The sequence below is a fragment of the Thalassophryne amazonica genome, chromosome 22 (genome assembly GCF_902500255.1).
Source record: "Thalassophryne amazonica chromosome 22, fThaAma1.1, whole genome shotgun sequence".
NCBI lineage: Eukaryota > Metazoa > Chordata > Actinopteri > Batrachoidiformes > Batrachoididae > Thalassophryne > Thalassophryne amazonica.
The window spans coordinates 29,364,693-29,377,624 of record NC_047124.1 but is presented as its reverse complement, the minus strand read 5'-3'; the positions used below and the strand labels follow the sequence as shown (position 1 = coordinate 29,377,624).

The 12,932-nt window shown below is 40.1% G+C and overlaps 1 protein-coding gene across 1 annotated transcript in view; it reads right to left on the bottom strand.

Moving 5' to 3' along the window:
- Nucleotides 1–4,634: 4,634 nt before the first annotated feature.
- The window catches only part of ube2h (ubiquitin-conjugating enzyme E2H (UBC8 homolog, yeast)), a 97,277-nt gene continuing 88,979 nt past the window's right edge, over nt 4,635–12,932 (bottom strand). The window contains exons 5-7 of the mRNA XM_034163400.1: nt 7,996–8,048; nt 6,999–7,127; nt 4,635–5,233 (exon numbers count right to left, since the gene is read on the bottom strand). Coding sequence (XP_034019291.1) covers nt 5,109–5,233; nt 6,999–7,127; nt 7,996–8,048 — 307 coding nt within the window. The 3' untranslated portion in view covers nt 4,635–5,108. The remainder of the gene's footprint in view (nt 5,234–6,998; nt 7,128–7,995; nt 8,049–12,932) is intronic.

Here is a 12,932-nt window from a genome sequence, read left to right as displayed (position 1 = left end):
TGATAAGTCAACACACACGTGGGGTGCCAATACTACAGGATCAGGGTGCTGCGTGCAGAATGATGAATGATGTCCTGTGGATTTATGGCAGACTGGTCCAGTTAAAATTAGGTGCTTTTGTCCTTATCAAGTCAAGCAGATCCAAAACAATCCCAAAATCTGGAATACTAGTTGTCAAGAGCCACTTTTAGTACAGCAGATAACTGTAAGAATCATTCAAATTTGGTTACAAGCACCAAAAATTGACTGTGTATACCTTTTGGTACATATTTGTAGAAAAATAACTTTAGCCATTTGAATTTTCAATAGGGGGCCAAGTAGGGGTCAATTGAAGAATTGCACAGGGTGAAGAAAAAAAAAAAGTTCCAATCATATTGAAAGTGATACCACATTATGTATTTGATGACAATAATTCCAAAAAGGTATAGTTTGGACTATCTATAACTGAATGTTCTGGAGTTATGGGGTAAAAACAGCAAGAATGGTGACAAAAGTCAGTTTCAGTTTGTACAGGAGTCAAAAGTTAAAGTTGCTGCAGTTTTGGTAAAACATGGTGCAAATTATTGGTTGAACTAATAGGATTAACAAATGGAATAGTTCTGACTGTGTTGAATGTTTGGTCTCCAAAGTAAAGGTCAAACAATGTCGACGTCCATTGGATTCTATGACATGACATATGTTACCCCATAACATAAGCATGACACATGGTGCAAACTATTCCTTTTTAAAATCCTACTAACTCAACCAATAATTTGCATCACGTTTTACCATAATTGGAGCAACTGTAACCTTTGATCTCTGTACAAACTGAAAGTGACTTTTGTCGCCATGCTTGCTGTTTTTACCCCAGAACATTCAGTCATAGATAGTCTAAACTATACCTTTTTGGAATCTTTATGATCAGACAAATACTATGGAATATCTTTTAATTTGATTGGAACTTTTTTTTTTAACCCCTATGCAGTTCTTCAATTGAACCCTACTTGGCCCCCTATTGAAAATTCAAATGGCTAACTTTATTTTTCTAAAATATGTACCAAAAGGTATAGACAGTAAAACTTTGGTGTTTGTAAATGGATTTGAAGGATTCCTCTGCAAATATTCTGTTATCTGCTGCACTATTTAATGAGAAACCTATAAAATAAAAACATTAAAATACATTTCTAAATGACCCAAATATCAAAACCTGCATCTGGAAGCATCTGTTCAATTTCATCTTAATTATCTCTCTTGGGATGTTAAAAATCAAAAATCTAAAAAATACTGTAAATAAAAAGCAAGGGATGTCCTCTCCCAAAATAATGTGTCTGGTCACCACAGCAACAGAAGGCTGCATCCAGTTAGTGGTACATCATCAATTTAATGTTCAGCAGATGTTATCCGACCACAACAAAAAGACAAAAAGTATCATCAGCTCTGTGTTGCATCATAATGTGTGGTTTTATTACAAAATTCTCAACCTGGACATCATGTGTTATCAGGTACAAGACTTCACAATAATAATAATAAAAAAAAATCTCTGCCAGAATTGAGCCGAATGTACGTCTTTTTATGACAGTGGTGTTTTATGATTAGGGTTTTTAATCTCTAATAAATATACACATTTATAGGCAGTTTAGGACAAAGTGTAAGCTGAATGTGTAACATTCACACAGACCTCTGAATGTCTTTAATTGAACATCAGATCATTTCTGCAGGCCTGAAAGCAAATAACATCCAATTCAGTTTTTTTTTTTTTTTAAAGACATAAAGACTGTCTTTTGCTCAGTCTCAGCTCTATTTTTAGATGTCATGTTTTCAGTTGGGACCAAAATGAATTTCAATTTTGTGCCTTATTATGTAGAACACAAAACATTGTGGCATCAAGAAGAAGCTAGCAGGCTAACTGGCTAATTAATGTTTTAGTACTGGGCATCACAAACTCAAGAATAAACCGCTTTTTGACACCTCTGAACAGGTGAAAACATCTTTAGAAGTGTCCATGCGGAGCTAAATATGCAAACATTTGCCTCACTAAATATAAATTATCAAAACATATTATACAGTTAGCCGTTTAGCTTAGCCTCTGACTAGGGGACTAGGTCTCAGAAAATTAACCCCTCATCGACTGTCGACTTATCACTAAGTGGAGACCAGCACGATCCTGAGACTAAGGTAAGCAGTTTGTGCAACCAGACACTTGTTTTGCCTGTTCAGTGGTGACAAAAACCAATTTACTTTGTTCATAGCGCCTCGTCTAAATTGACTGATTAGCTGGTTAGCTTCCGCTTGCTGCCGTGGTGTTTGTATTCCAAATAAAAAGTCATCCTACTAAATTCTGTTTGTTCCGAGTGAGAACATATAGATATCGAGCTGGTCAAATGTTGACCCGTTTGAAAATGCTCGCACTTGTCTGTGCAACTTTATAGCAAGAGGACGATTAGCCGCGTCTATAGATTACCTTACATAAACACACGCTAACTTAAAAATCAAATGAATACTTCATCAGGTACCAAACTATCTAGTTTGCAGTACAGATACAGCAGGTTTAGTCGAAGTCAACATCGACCAAACCGACTATCCCGACCGCTGCAGAAGCTCGTGTGTTAGCATGATGTATAGTACAACATTTCCGATACAGTATGGGCGAAAATCACTACACAAGGTACAATCCACTTGTTTATTGAAAACCTGAGCCCGAAAATTCAGATTCCCACACAAACGCCAAAGCACCCCGCGTGATCTTGACGGCAGATTGTACAGCATCAAATTGCAGGAAGAAAAACTGCTTTTTTTTTTTCCCCTCTCCTTTCTTTCCACCTTCATGGCTTTTTGGGACCTGCTTTTAGAGATTTTTTGTGATGAGACAGAAGAGGGATGAAAACACTTAAGAGCCGAAATGTTTTTACTGCAATCGATGAACTCAACACGTTAAGGTTTTTCTAGCAGGTTTGACTCAAAATTAGCCTTGATGATGTTTCACCGGTGCTGCAAAGTCAACAGTGATGTTCTCAGAAGGCTAAAGAGACATGTCTCATCACTGTACAAGGTAGATTCTGTACAAACAATACATATATATATTTAAAAAAAAAAAAAAAAAAAAAAAAAGACTCCCCCATCAGACAAATAGGATTCCAAGAACAAGTGTGGGAGGGACTCTCATCAATCAAAGCTGAGGCTGCAATCCACCAGTCAGAATGATGTCAAATTTCCCTCAAGAGCCCAAATCTGTACAGACAAAAGTCGAGATGATGCAGATCGGAGGACGAGCGTCGCTGCAAACTCCAGCCGACGCAGTGATATTAAAAGGTTCACTCAGTAATCGCATTACTGCGGTCACGGAGAACCAACCACGCTTTTTGTCAAAAAATCGTGTTCACCATGGTGGCTTGTGTGACCAACGACAACGTTAGTCAGTAAAAAGAAGAATGAAATCAGTTTGTTCAAGGCAGCTGAAGGCTCCGTTTGTAGTTTGTGTAACAGCAAACCAACACCTGATTCATGACCTCAGATGAATAATCTGCAGTTAATCTTTTTGAAAAAAGCAACCAAAACATTTTTTTCCCCATTTTTGTGTTTTCCACCAAATCTTGGCATCTTCAAGTCCTTATTGTAGCAACAAAATATTAACAGCCAAAGCAGCTTTGTTTGTTTTGAGCCTGTTTCAACAGTATGTGCTAAGTGTTTCCTTAGGTTGTCTGACATCTTAACGGAGTTGAAAGCAAATAATGATGTTGAGCTAAGTGCAGACGTTCGTCCAATCAGGTAAACGGCGACAGGACAACAACCCTTTTTCGATACCATCCACAAGCAATAACTCTAAGTCTGAAATTAGGACTGCAGTTCTGTCACGGTTTTCCATCCAGCAGAGTTCAAAGTGTTTTACATGATGCTTCACATTTACTTTCCCAGCAAGATCAGTACCCAGGTGTTTTGTGGCCCTGAGCTCATTGGTACATTTGTTCTTCCTAAATAATTTAATAGCTGATTTGTTCCTGGTCTGTTCTGGTTTTGCAAGCATTGTGAAACAAATCGCCACATGTTGGACTTCACACTGGCAGTCAATAACAGATTAATACACAACGTTTTGGTTTTGTGGCATGTTTTTTCTATGCGTGATCTGTCACGTAGGTGCCTGAGTGTTGAGGACCACAGTGGCTGGAGAAGGCCAAAGGGGGCGGCCACACTTGACCTGGTTGTGGCAGACTGATGTTGTATTTTAGAGTTGTGGGGTTGTCTGCCTGGGTGGTCGCCAATCCAGGACCAAAGGAGATCTGTGGTGTCATGGATGCAGCGAACTTTAGCACAACAGACTTACAGCCAAGGTCAACAACAGAGCTTTAATCTTCTTATTTTTAAAATTTAAATTACATAATGAAAGAATGACCTCCACCACCAATCCATCTTTTTTTTTTTTTTAACGTTACTGTGACACAAACTGTGAGCTAGTTGTCCATTACTTTTGTCCCCCAAAGGCGCTGTACGTCCTACGCCGTTCACCTGATTTGGCTGGGATCGCACTAACTTGCTTTCAACTCAACAAAGCACCGACTGAAGTGTCCAAATATTATGATCCAAACTGGGAAAAACTCGTGACTATGGCCATTTTAGGGTTGATTTGCTTTCATCCCCTCCTTTTCTTTTTAAAGACATTGTGCTGTGAGATTTGTGCACCTTAAACCCCTGACGCCCGTCAGGTTGTGGTCCAGCTGAAAACATTGTCCAGAATCGACGTGCACGTGGAAAACGATGTGAAATTAAGGCCTGGGTCAAAGTGACTAATTCCGCTTCAAAAAGCCAGAGCTGAGTGAGAAAATGAGATGTTTGCAGGGAGACCCCCTGACCACTTAAAAATGCAGGTGCCAGAGGGATGGGGGGGGTGTATGTGAAAGCTGCGACGAGACGTGTGAGGGCGGGAACAGCTACGGACGGGAGCAGGTGTTCGTCAAACACACCAAAGGCTCATCAGCCATAAAAATCCTTGTTTAATAGTAACAGAAAAAAAAAAAAAAAAAAAATCAGCTTCTTTAAATATGAATATTATAGTCTGCTTTGTCACGGTTAGGAAATCAAATATAGTCTCTGTGGGGCTGAAAGGAAGTGGGGTGGATGGGGGAGGAGTCCAATCACTACAACTCCATGTCCTGGGCCTCATCTTCCGAGAAATCCGACATGGAGCTTTCGGACGAAGAGTCGCCGGCCCCTTCTTCTTGTTCCTTTAGAGCCTCCTCTGTTGCATATTTCTGGATGTACTCTGTGGAAGCAAAGAGAGAGAAAACTGAGAGCAGAGCCTCGGACGGGAACAAACACATCAGCCAAAACTAGACTCAGTAAACGCATACTTTCTGAATACACTGTACTTTAAGTGAAGCTGAGACTCGTACCCCATCTGTGAGACCTGCCCCACAGACTGGTGGCACGCAGCCTTTTCAACTGTGACCACAAGAGGGTGCTGTGTTCTACTGGAAACAGCGATTCATCTCATTGCTCATCTTTAAATGTGACGGCATGCATCTGAGTTTTGTTTAAAATTATGCAGTATTTCATGATGAATTCTTTCTAAAACAGTCCACCATGCTTGTGCAACAACGAGGTCACAATGACTATGTAGGACGTCTGAGCCAATCATCGCCCAATGTTCTAGTCAGGCATGAGAATTCCCAGCAGATCCGCGTGACTCGGGTGTCCGAATGCAATTATGGTTATTGTTACAAGGGACTCTTAGACGGTCCTGACTGGTTTGTCCAGCTTGATTGGAATTTCACCTGTTGTCACACTGCCTATGTCTTAAACATTAGCAAATCCTAGAGCTCTACCCTTCAGGAGGCTCTCCTCAAACATATGTAAGACACCATGCTATGCACAAAGCGCATAAAAGACTTACGCCACAATTTATCCACTATGCATTTAACTCACTCTGGAGTGCAACTGTGGGCTTTTGTTTTTCTTTGTGTACAACAGTGGTGGATTAAACATCAATAGACATCACGGTGGCAAAAGTGACCATTGTGCTTTCTTTTCAAGACCACCTGTGGTCATTCTCTCTAAATTGTGGAGGTGGTCAGGAAAGTCAAACTTATGTCACATAAACACCAGAAGTATTTGGTGGTTTTCAACGCAGTTCACAACTGGAGTGGTTCGAGACTCCGCGCTATGCACAAAGATGCTTACGCTGGTTTTAGTCTCAGTTATACCACTACGCGGGCTGAATTGTATATCCGCCTTAATGCAAACTCCAGCACCACACAAATGTCCAGAGGTTCAAGACCTTAAATAAATCAAGCTACATGGAAAAAAAGGAGCAACTGTAGTTGCAACTGGACTGCAGAGATAAGAAAGAAAATGCGAGTGATCAAGACGTATAGACTGGCAGATCAGCCAACTGATGCTGACCAATAAAAATACAGCTCATCTAGCACCGAAATATGATACACAAGTCCCACGCAATAATCGGAACTGCAGTAGGACGTACGCTTTGCATAAATGTGGATAAGTACGGACCCGTTTGGAATCATCATGCCTGTAAGTTTAACAAATCCACGGTCCGGTCATAGCCCATAAACATGTTTAGATCCAGACCAGATAGAGGAAGGTCCAGAGGCTTGATGATTAAAACAAAGTTAAACCCCAAACCAGATTACAATCTTCAGTCCCATTAAGTGGACCATTCATTAGCTGATCCAGACTGAAGTACATGTGTGGGCAGGTAACTACAGGGTGCATATGCATGACCTTTTTGGTGCACATGGGTCCAAATATATTTTCACAATTTAAATAAAATTAAGGTGGGGGGGGAAGATCCTGAATAGGTTCTCCCTTGACCCATGCCCCAACTCCACAGTGCAGGTTAAACCTTCTTTGCATAGACTGCAAAAACAGACGATGTTGTAAAACTTTGTCGTTACTTATTTTCACGTATCTGATACTGCATTTTTAAGTTGTATGTGAAAAGTTTACGTCATCATCCTGTTTCAGCGGCGGACATTAAGGACATCAAACGGATATGGATCATGCAGAACCTTTGATCTTCTGTTTGTACTCCTCTGGCCGGTGGAGGTACATGGCAGCGGCGTCGCCATTCAGGGGGTCGATGGGGTTTGGGTAAGCTAGGAGCTGGGGCAGGAACGACTCAAAGATGTTGGTCAGATCTGTGAAAGGATGACATCATAATGGAGGAGAGTGACCGGTTTTCCAAGCTCACGTCAGACAGAAAACTTTGTGATGTCAGTGAGCCTGCTGAACGTAACGTAGATGACAAAGCATCAATATAAAACCAAGAATGCTAACCCTTTACCACGCCTCCATTTCTCTGGCTTTGTCTGCTTTGCCAAACAGACAAAGCCTGCAATTCTGCTCTCATCCCCTAGGTGTCACTGATGGCTGTGTTCAAACTGGAAAACGGCTGATTCAGTTTTCTGCAAATCTTTTACAGACACTTGTTTACTGATCCCCCCCCCACTACTACCCAATCTCACGCACAATTAAATCTGCACTATTTATAAGAAAAACTGGTCTTTTCTTCCTTTTTATGCAACAGTATTTGAATCAGGCTCCATTTTGAGTTAAATTATTTAAAGACTTGAGACGCATCCAGAAGATAAACGACTGGTCAGGGTTATTGCCGCACGAACATTTATACTGCTCTACGGCTAGCCTTGCCAAAGGGCAGCTCAGTAATGAGAAAACAAACAAGAAGAAGGGCACGGGAACAACAACAAGTGGCGACTGTGAGAGGGACGACAAAGAGAAAGGACAACTGGTGCCATTGAGGGGATGTGAGAACGTCCCCTTCTCTTCCAGCTGACAAACACTAACTCAGTCCTGTCAGCGGTGAATGTTTCCTGTCCTTACTGGCAGAGGTCATTACCTCTTTAGTGCCCACTTCTCCCCTCAGTAAGCAGATTACGGCCCTGTTCTGCACCACTTCAAGTATCCACATGGTTCCAGCAAAGTCTCAAGACCTCGAGTGAGGTAATTTAATATACACATGTACACATATCAGATTAACCTACTCACCGTAAAGGGCCGTCCACGTCTGGTTGATGACATCTAAGCACACTGTCCCTGACCTAACAAACAGATAAAACGGACTTAAACAGAGAAAATCAAAGTAGATGTGCACGTGATGCTGTGTCTCAAATCAAGTAGTGCAGGAGATAATCCAAGCACCAACATTGGCACAAATACTCAAACTATTACTCTTTTGAAAAAAAAAAAAAAAAAAAAAAAAAAAAACGACTGGCCACTTGAATTTCCAATAGGTGGCCAGGTAGGGGTCAATTGAAGAATTACACAGGGGTCAAAATTAAGATGCTCAAATCATTTTGAAAATTACACCACATTATTTGTCTGATCGTAAAGATTCCAAAAGGTATAGTTTGGACTATCTATGACTGAATGTTCTGGAGTTATAGGGTAAAAACAGAAAACAATGGTGACAAAGGTCAGTTTCAGTTTGTACAGGGGTCAAAGTTAAAGTTGCTCCAATTTTGGTAAAAAAAAAAAAAAAAAATGATGCAAATTATTGGTTTAGCTAATAGGATTAATAAATGGAATAGTTTGATTGTGTTGAATGTTTTGTCTCCAAAGTAAAGGTCAACGTCCATTGGATTCTATGACATGTGACATATGTTACCTTGTAACATGAAAACTCAGGATGACACATGGTCCAAACTATTCCTTTTTAAAGCCCAGTTAACTCAACTAATAATCTGCATCATTTTTTTAACAACATTGGAGCAACTTTAACTTTTGACCCCTGTACAAACTGACACTGACCTTTGTCACCATTTCTGTCGTTTTTACCCCGTAACTCCTGAACATTCAGTCATAGATAATCCAAACTATACCTTTTTGGAATCTTTATAATCAGACAAATAATGTGGTGTAGTTTTCAAAATGATTTCAGCATTTTTAATTTTGACCCCTGTGTAATTCTTCAATTGACTCCTACCCGGCCGCCTATTGAAAATTCAAGTGGCCAGCCGGTTTGTTCAAAAGAGTAATGTCTCAGTAGTATTTGTGCCAACTTTGGTGTTTGTATCACCAATTGCACAATTTTGCTCTAAATATTCTCTTAGCTGCTGCACTAACAGGTTAAGGTTACTTTGAATCCACTATCTTAACACCAAAAACCCCATAACTGTACAAATTTTTTTTATACCATTTCAAAAATGTAACAAATGTGAAGCAAAGCCAATGTGTGATGCCAAACAGAGTCCCATCATTTACTGTTCACAAATCAAATTCAGAGCCCTAGAAGACCGTTGTGTTTTCGGTACATCTATCATTATACCTCAAACAACAGTAGCTTTGAGCTTTTCAAAACAGTTGATGTCATGAGGCCCGTTTAGCACAGCATGTGATGTTTTCCTTTCTGATATGGGCTACAGAACAATGTTCCAGAAAACAGGCACTGCAAAAGTTTAATCACGCTCCTGAACCATGTTTAAGGTTTGCCAACACCAATTTGGAGTACAAATGAAAAATGTTGATATCGTCGCCAGCCACACGTTCTAGCCACTCTTTAATTCTGGTATTACCTTCCTGTTCTGTTGGATATTTTGTCTTGTATTTGCTCACATAGAGGGCATCGTGTTTGTCCCAGCATTTGCTAGCTGACACTAATGTGAAAGTGGTGGCGTACAAACTACAACTTCAAATCAGAAAAACAGGATAATATGGAAAATGCAGGGGAACCTGCAGTGACACTTCCATTTACTTTGACTTCTATTTCACTGCAGAGTGTATGAACCCAAGATGTTTCACATTTTATGTGATCAACTTAATTTCATTTGTTAATATACAACCCCTGGCAAAAATTATGGAATCACCGGCCTCGGAGGATGTTCATTCAGTTGTTTAATTTTGTAGAAAAAAAGCAGATCACAGACATGACACAAAACTAAAGTCATTTCAAATGGCAACTTTCTGGCTTTAAGAAACACTATAAGAAATCAAGAAAAAAAGATTGTGGCAGTCAGTAATGGTTACTTTTTTTAGACCAAGCAGAGGAAAAAAAAATATGGAATCACTCAATTCTGAGGAAAAAATTATGGAATCACCCTGTAAATTTTCATCCCCAAAACTAACACCTGCATCATATCAGATCTGCTCATTAGTCTGCATCTAAAAAGGAGTGATCACACCTTGGAGAGCTGTTGCACCAAGTGGACTGACATGAATCATGGCTCCAACACGAGAGATGTCAATTGAAACAAAGGAGAGGATTATCAAACTCTTAAAAGAGGGTAAATCATCACGCAATGTTGCAAAAGATGTTGGTTGTTCACAGTCAGCTGTGTCTAAACTCTGGACCAAATACAAACAACATGGGAAGGTTGTTAAAGGCAAACATACTGGTAGACCAAGGAAGACATCAAAGCGTCAAGACAGAAAACTTAAAGCAGTATGTCTCAAAAATCGAAAAATGCACAACAAAACAAATGAGGAACGAATGGGAGGAAACTGGAGTCAACGTCTGTGACCGAACTGTAAGAAACCGCCTAGAGGAAATGGGATTTACATACAGAAAAGCTAAACGAAAGCCATCATTAACACCTAAACAGAAAAAAAACAAGGTTACAATGGGCTAAGGAAAAGCAATTGTGGACTGTGGATGACTGGATGAAAGTCATATTCAGTGATGAATCTCGAATCTGCATTGGGCAAGGTGATGATGCTGGAACTTTTGTTTGGTGCCGTTCCAATGAGATTTATAAAGATGACTGCCTGAAGAAAACGTAAATTTCCACAGTCATTGATGATATGGGGCTGCATGTCAGGTAAAGGCACTGGGGAGATGGCTGTCATTACATCACCAATAAATGCACAAGTTTACGTTGATATTTTGGACAATTGAAAGGATGTTTGGGGATGATTAAATCATTTTTCAAGATGATAATGCATCTTGCCATAGAGCAAAAACTGTGAAAACATTCCTTGCAAAAAGACACATAGGGTCAATGTCATGGCATAGGGTCAATGTCAACGAGCAGATCTGATTTGATGCAGGTGTTAGTTTGGGGATGAAAATTTACAGGGTGATTCCATAATTTATTCCTCAGAACTGAGTGATTCCATATTTTTTTCCTCTGCTTGGTCTAAAAAAGTAACCGTTACTGACTGTCACAATCTTTTTTTCTTGATTTCTTATAGTGTTTCTTAAAGCCAGAAAGTTGCCATTTGAAATGACTTTAGTTTTGTGTCATGTCTGTGATCTGCTTTTTTCTACAAAATTAAACAACTGAATGAACATCATCCGAGGCCAGTGATTCCATAATTTTTGCCAGGGGTTGTACAGCACATCCATTTCTGCATCCATCCATTTCGGGGAAATGTAGGGCTAATAAAGAGGTAAAACAAATTCAAGGATGACGTTTCAAACAGGTGATTATAATCATGATTTGGTACAATAGCAGTATTCACGTAAGGCTGAGTCTTTGAGGAGCAAAGATGTGCAGTGGATCTCCACTTTGTCAACAAATGTGTGAGAAAATGATCAAAATCTTCAAAGAAAAATTGGAAGGGATTTGCATATTCATTGCTTTAAAGTGCGTAATATCATTAAACGATTCACGGAATCTGAAAGAATTTTGGTGCATTAAGAGCAAAGGCAGAAGCCCAAGTCAAACATGTGATCTCTGATCGCTCAGAGGTCACTGCACCAAGGACAGTCATTCATCAATAGCAGAGAATAGCATAGGGAGAAGGCATTACTTCGGGGAACCATTGTCAAGCACCACAATACGGCATTACTGTACAGGAAAAAAAAACAAAAACAACAAAACGCCTAATCTTGGCCACCTTGCCCAGAAGCACTGTGGACTTCTCTGGGCTTGACTGTCACAGTGGAAACATGTATTATCATTAGACAAATCCGTATCCAGGAATGTTTTTGACGACGAAGACGAATAATAATAATAATAATAATAATAAAGTAGAAAAGTTCACTAGGATTACATTTTTCCCAGGGCGTCCATGTATTTTTCAACATGACAATGCAAAACCACATTCTGCACACATTACAGTGGCATGGCTGCAGAAGCAGAGCGTATGGGCACTGAACTGGCCTGCCTGCAGTCCTGACCTGTCCCCAATGAAGAACGGGTGGAGAATTTTGAAACGCAAGTGCAACAATGATGACCCTGTAACTATTGCACACCTTAAGATATGCTTGCAGGAAGAATGGGACAAAATAACACTTGACACACTTCACTGCTTGTAATCCTCAATGCCAAAATGTCTTAAGTGTTGTGAAAAGGAACGGCAAACTTACAAAGTGACAAATGTTTTTGTGTCCCAGTATTTTGGGGAAAGTGCCACTGGACTGACATGTAGGAATGGAGGTACTTTAACAAATTAAACTGAGTTGATCAAGGAAAAAAGAAGAATGAAACATATTTGAGATGTGTCAAAATTCACTACCTCTAACCAGCTCATCCTAATTATTTGTGCTTTTACTTTAGTGAATTACAAACAGCATTTTGTGGTTCATGAGTTCTTGCTTATGCTAATGTTGGGTATTAATTTCCAATAAGACTCCACTGATGTGAACAGACCATTCTTCAGTCATTGTGAAATACTTGTAGCTGTGTTAAAGTACCGCATAACAAAATAAATTCACCCGGAGAACTAAAAGTATCAATTATAATAATAACTAGGACCCCAAGCAGTCATGGACAGGCCCTCACATTCCCGCGCCACCGCGTCCCCTTGCTACTGTGACCCTGTGCCAACGCAGCAGGCTCGCAGTACGGCTGAGCAATCTGGGGGTTAACCATGCGACATCAGTACCTGTTCCAAGTATAAATAAGACAGTTAACACCAGGGGGCACTATGCCTTAGGTGGGAAGTTAATATATGGGGATGTTCAGGGTGGAGCCGTCATGTCCAGCAAATTTGAAGGATCTACGATGAAGTATGTGGGCGTGACAGCCCCTCGAAGTGAAACG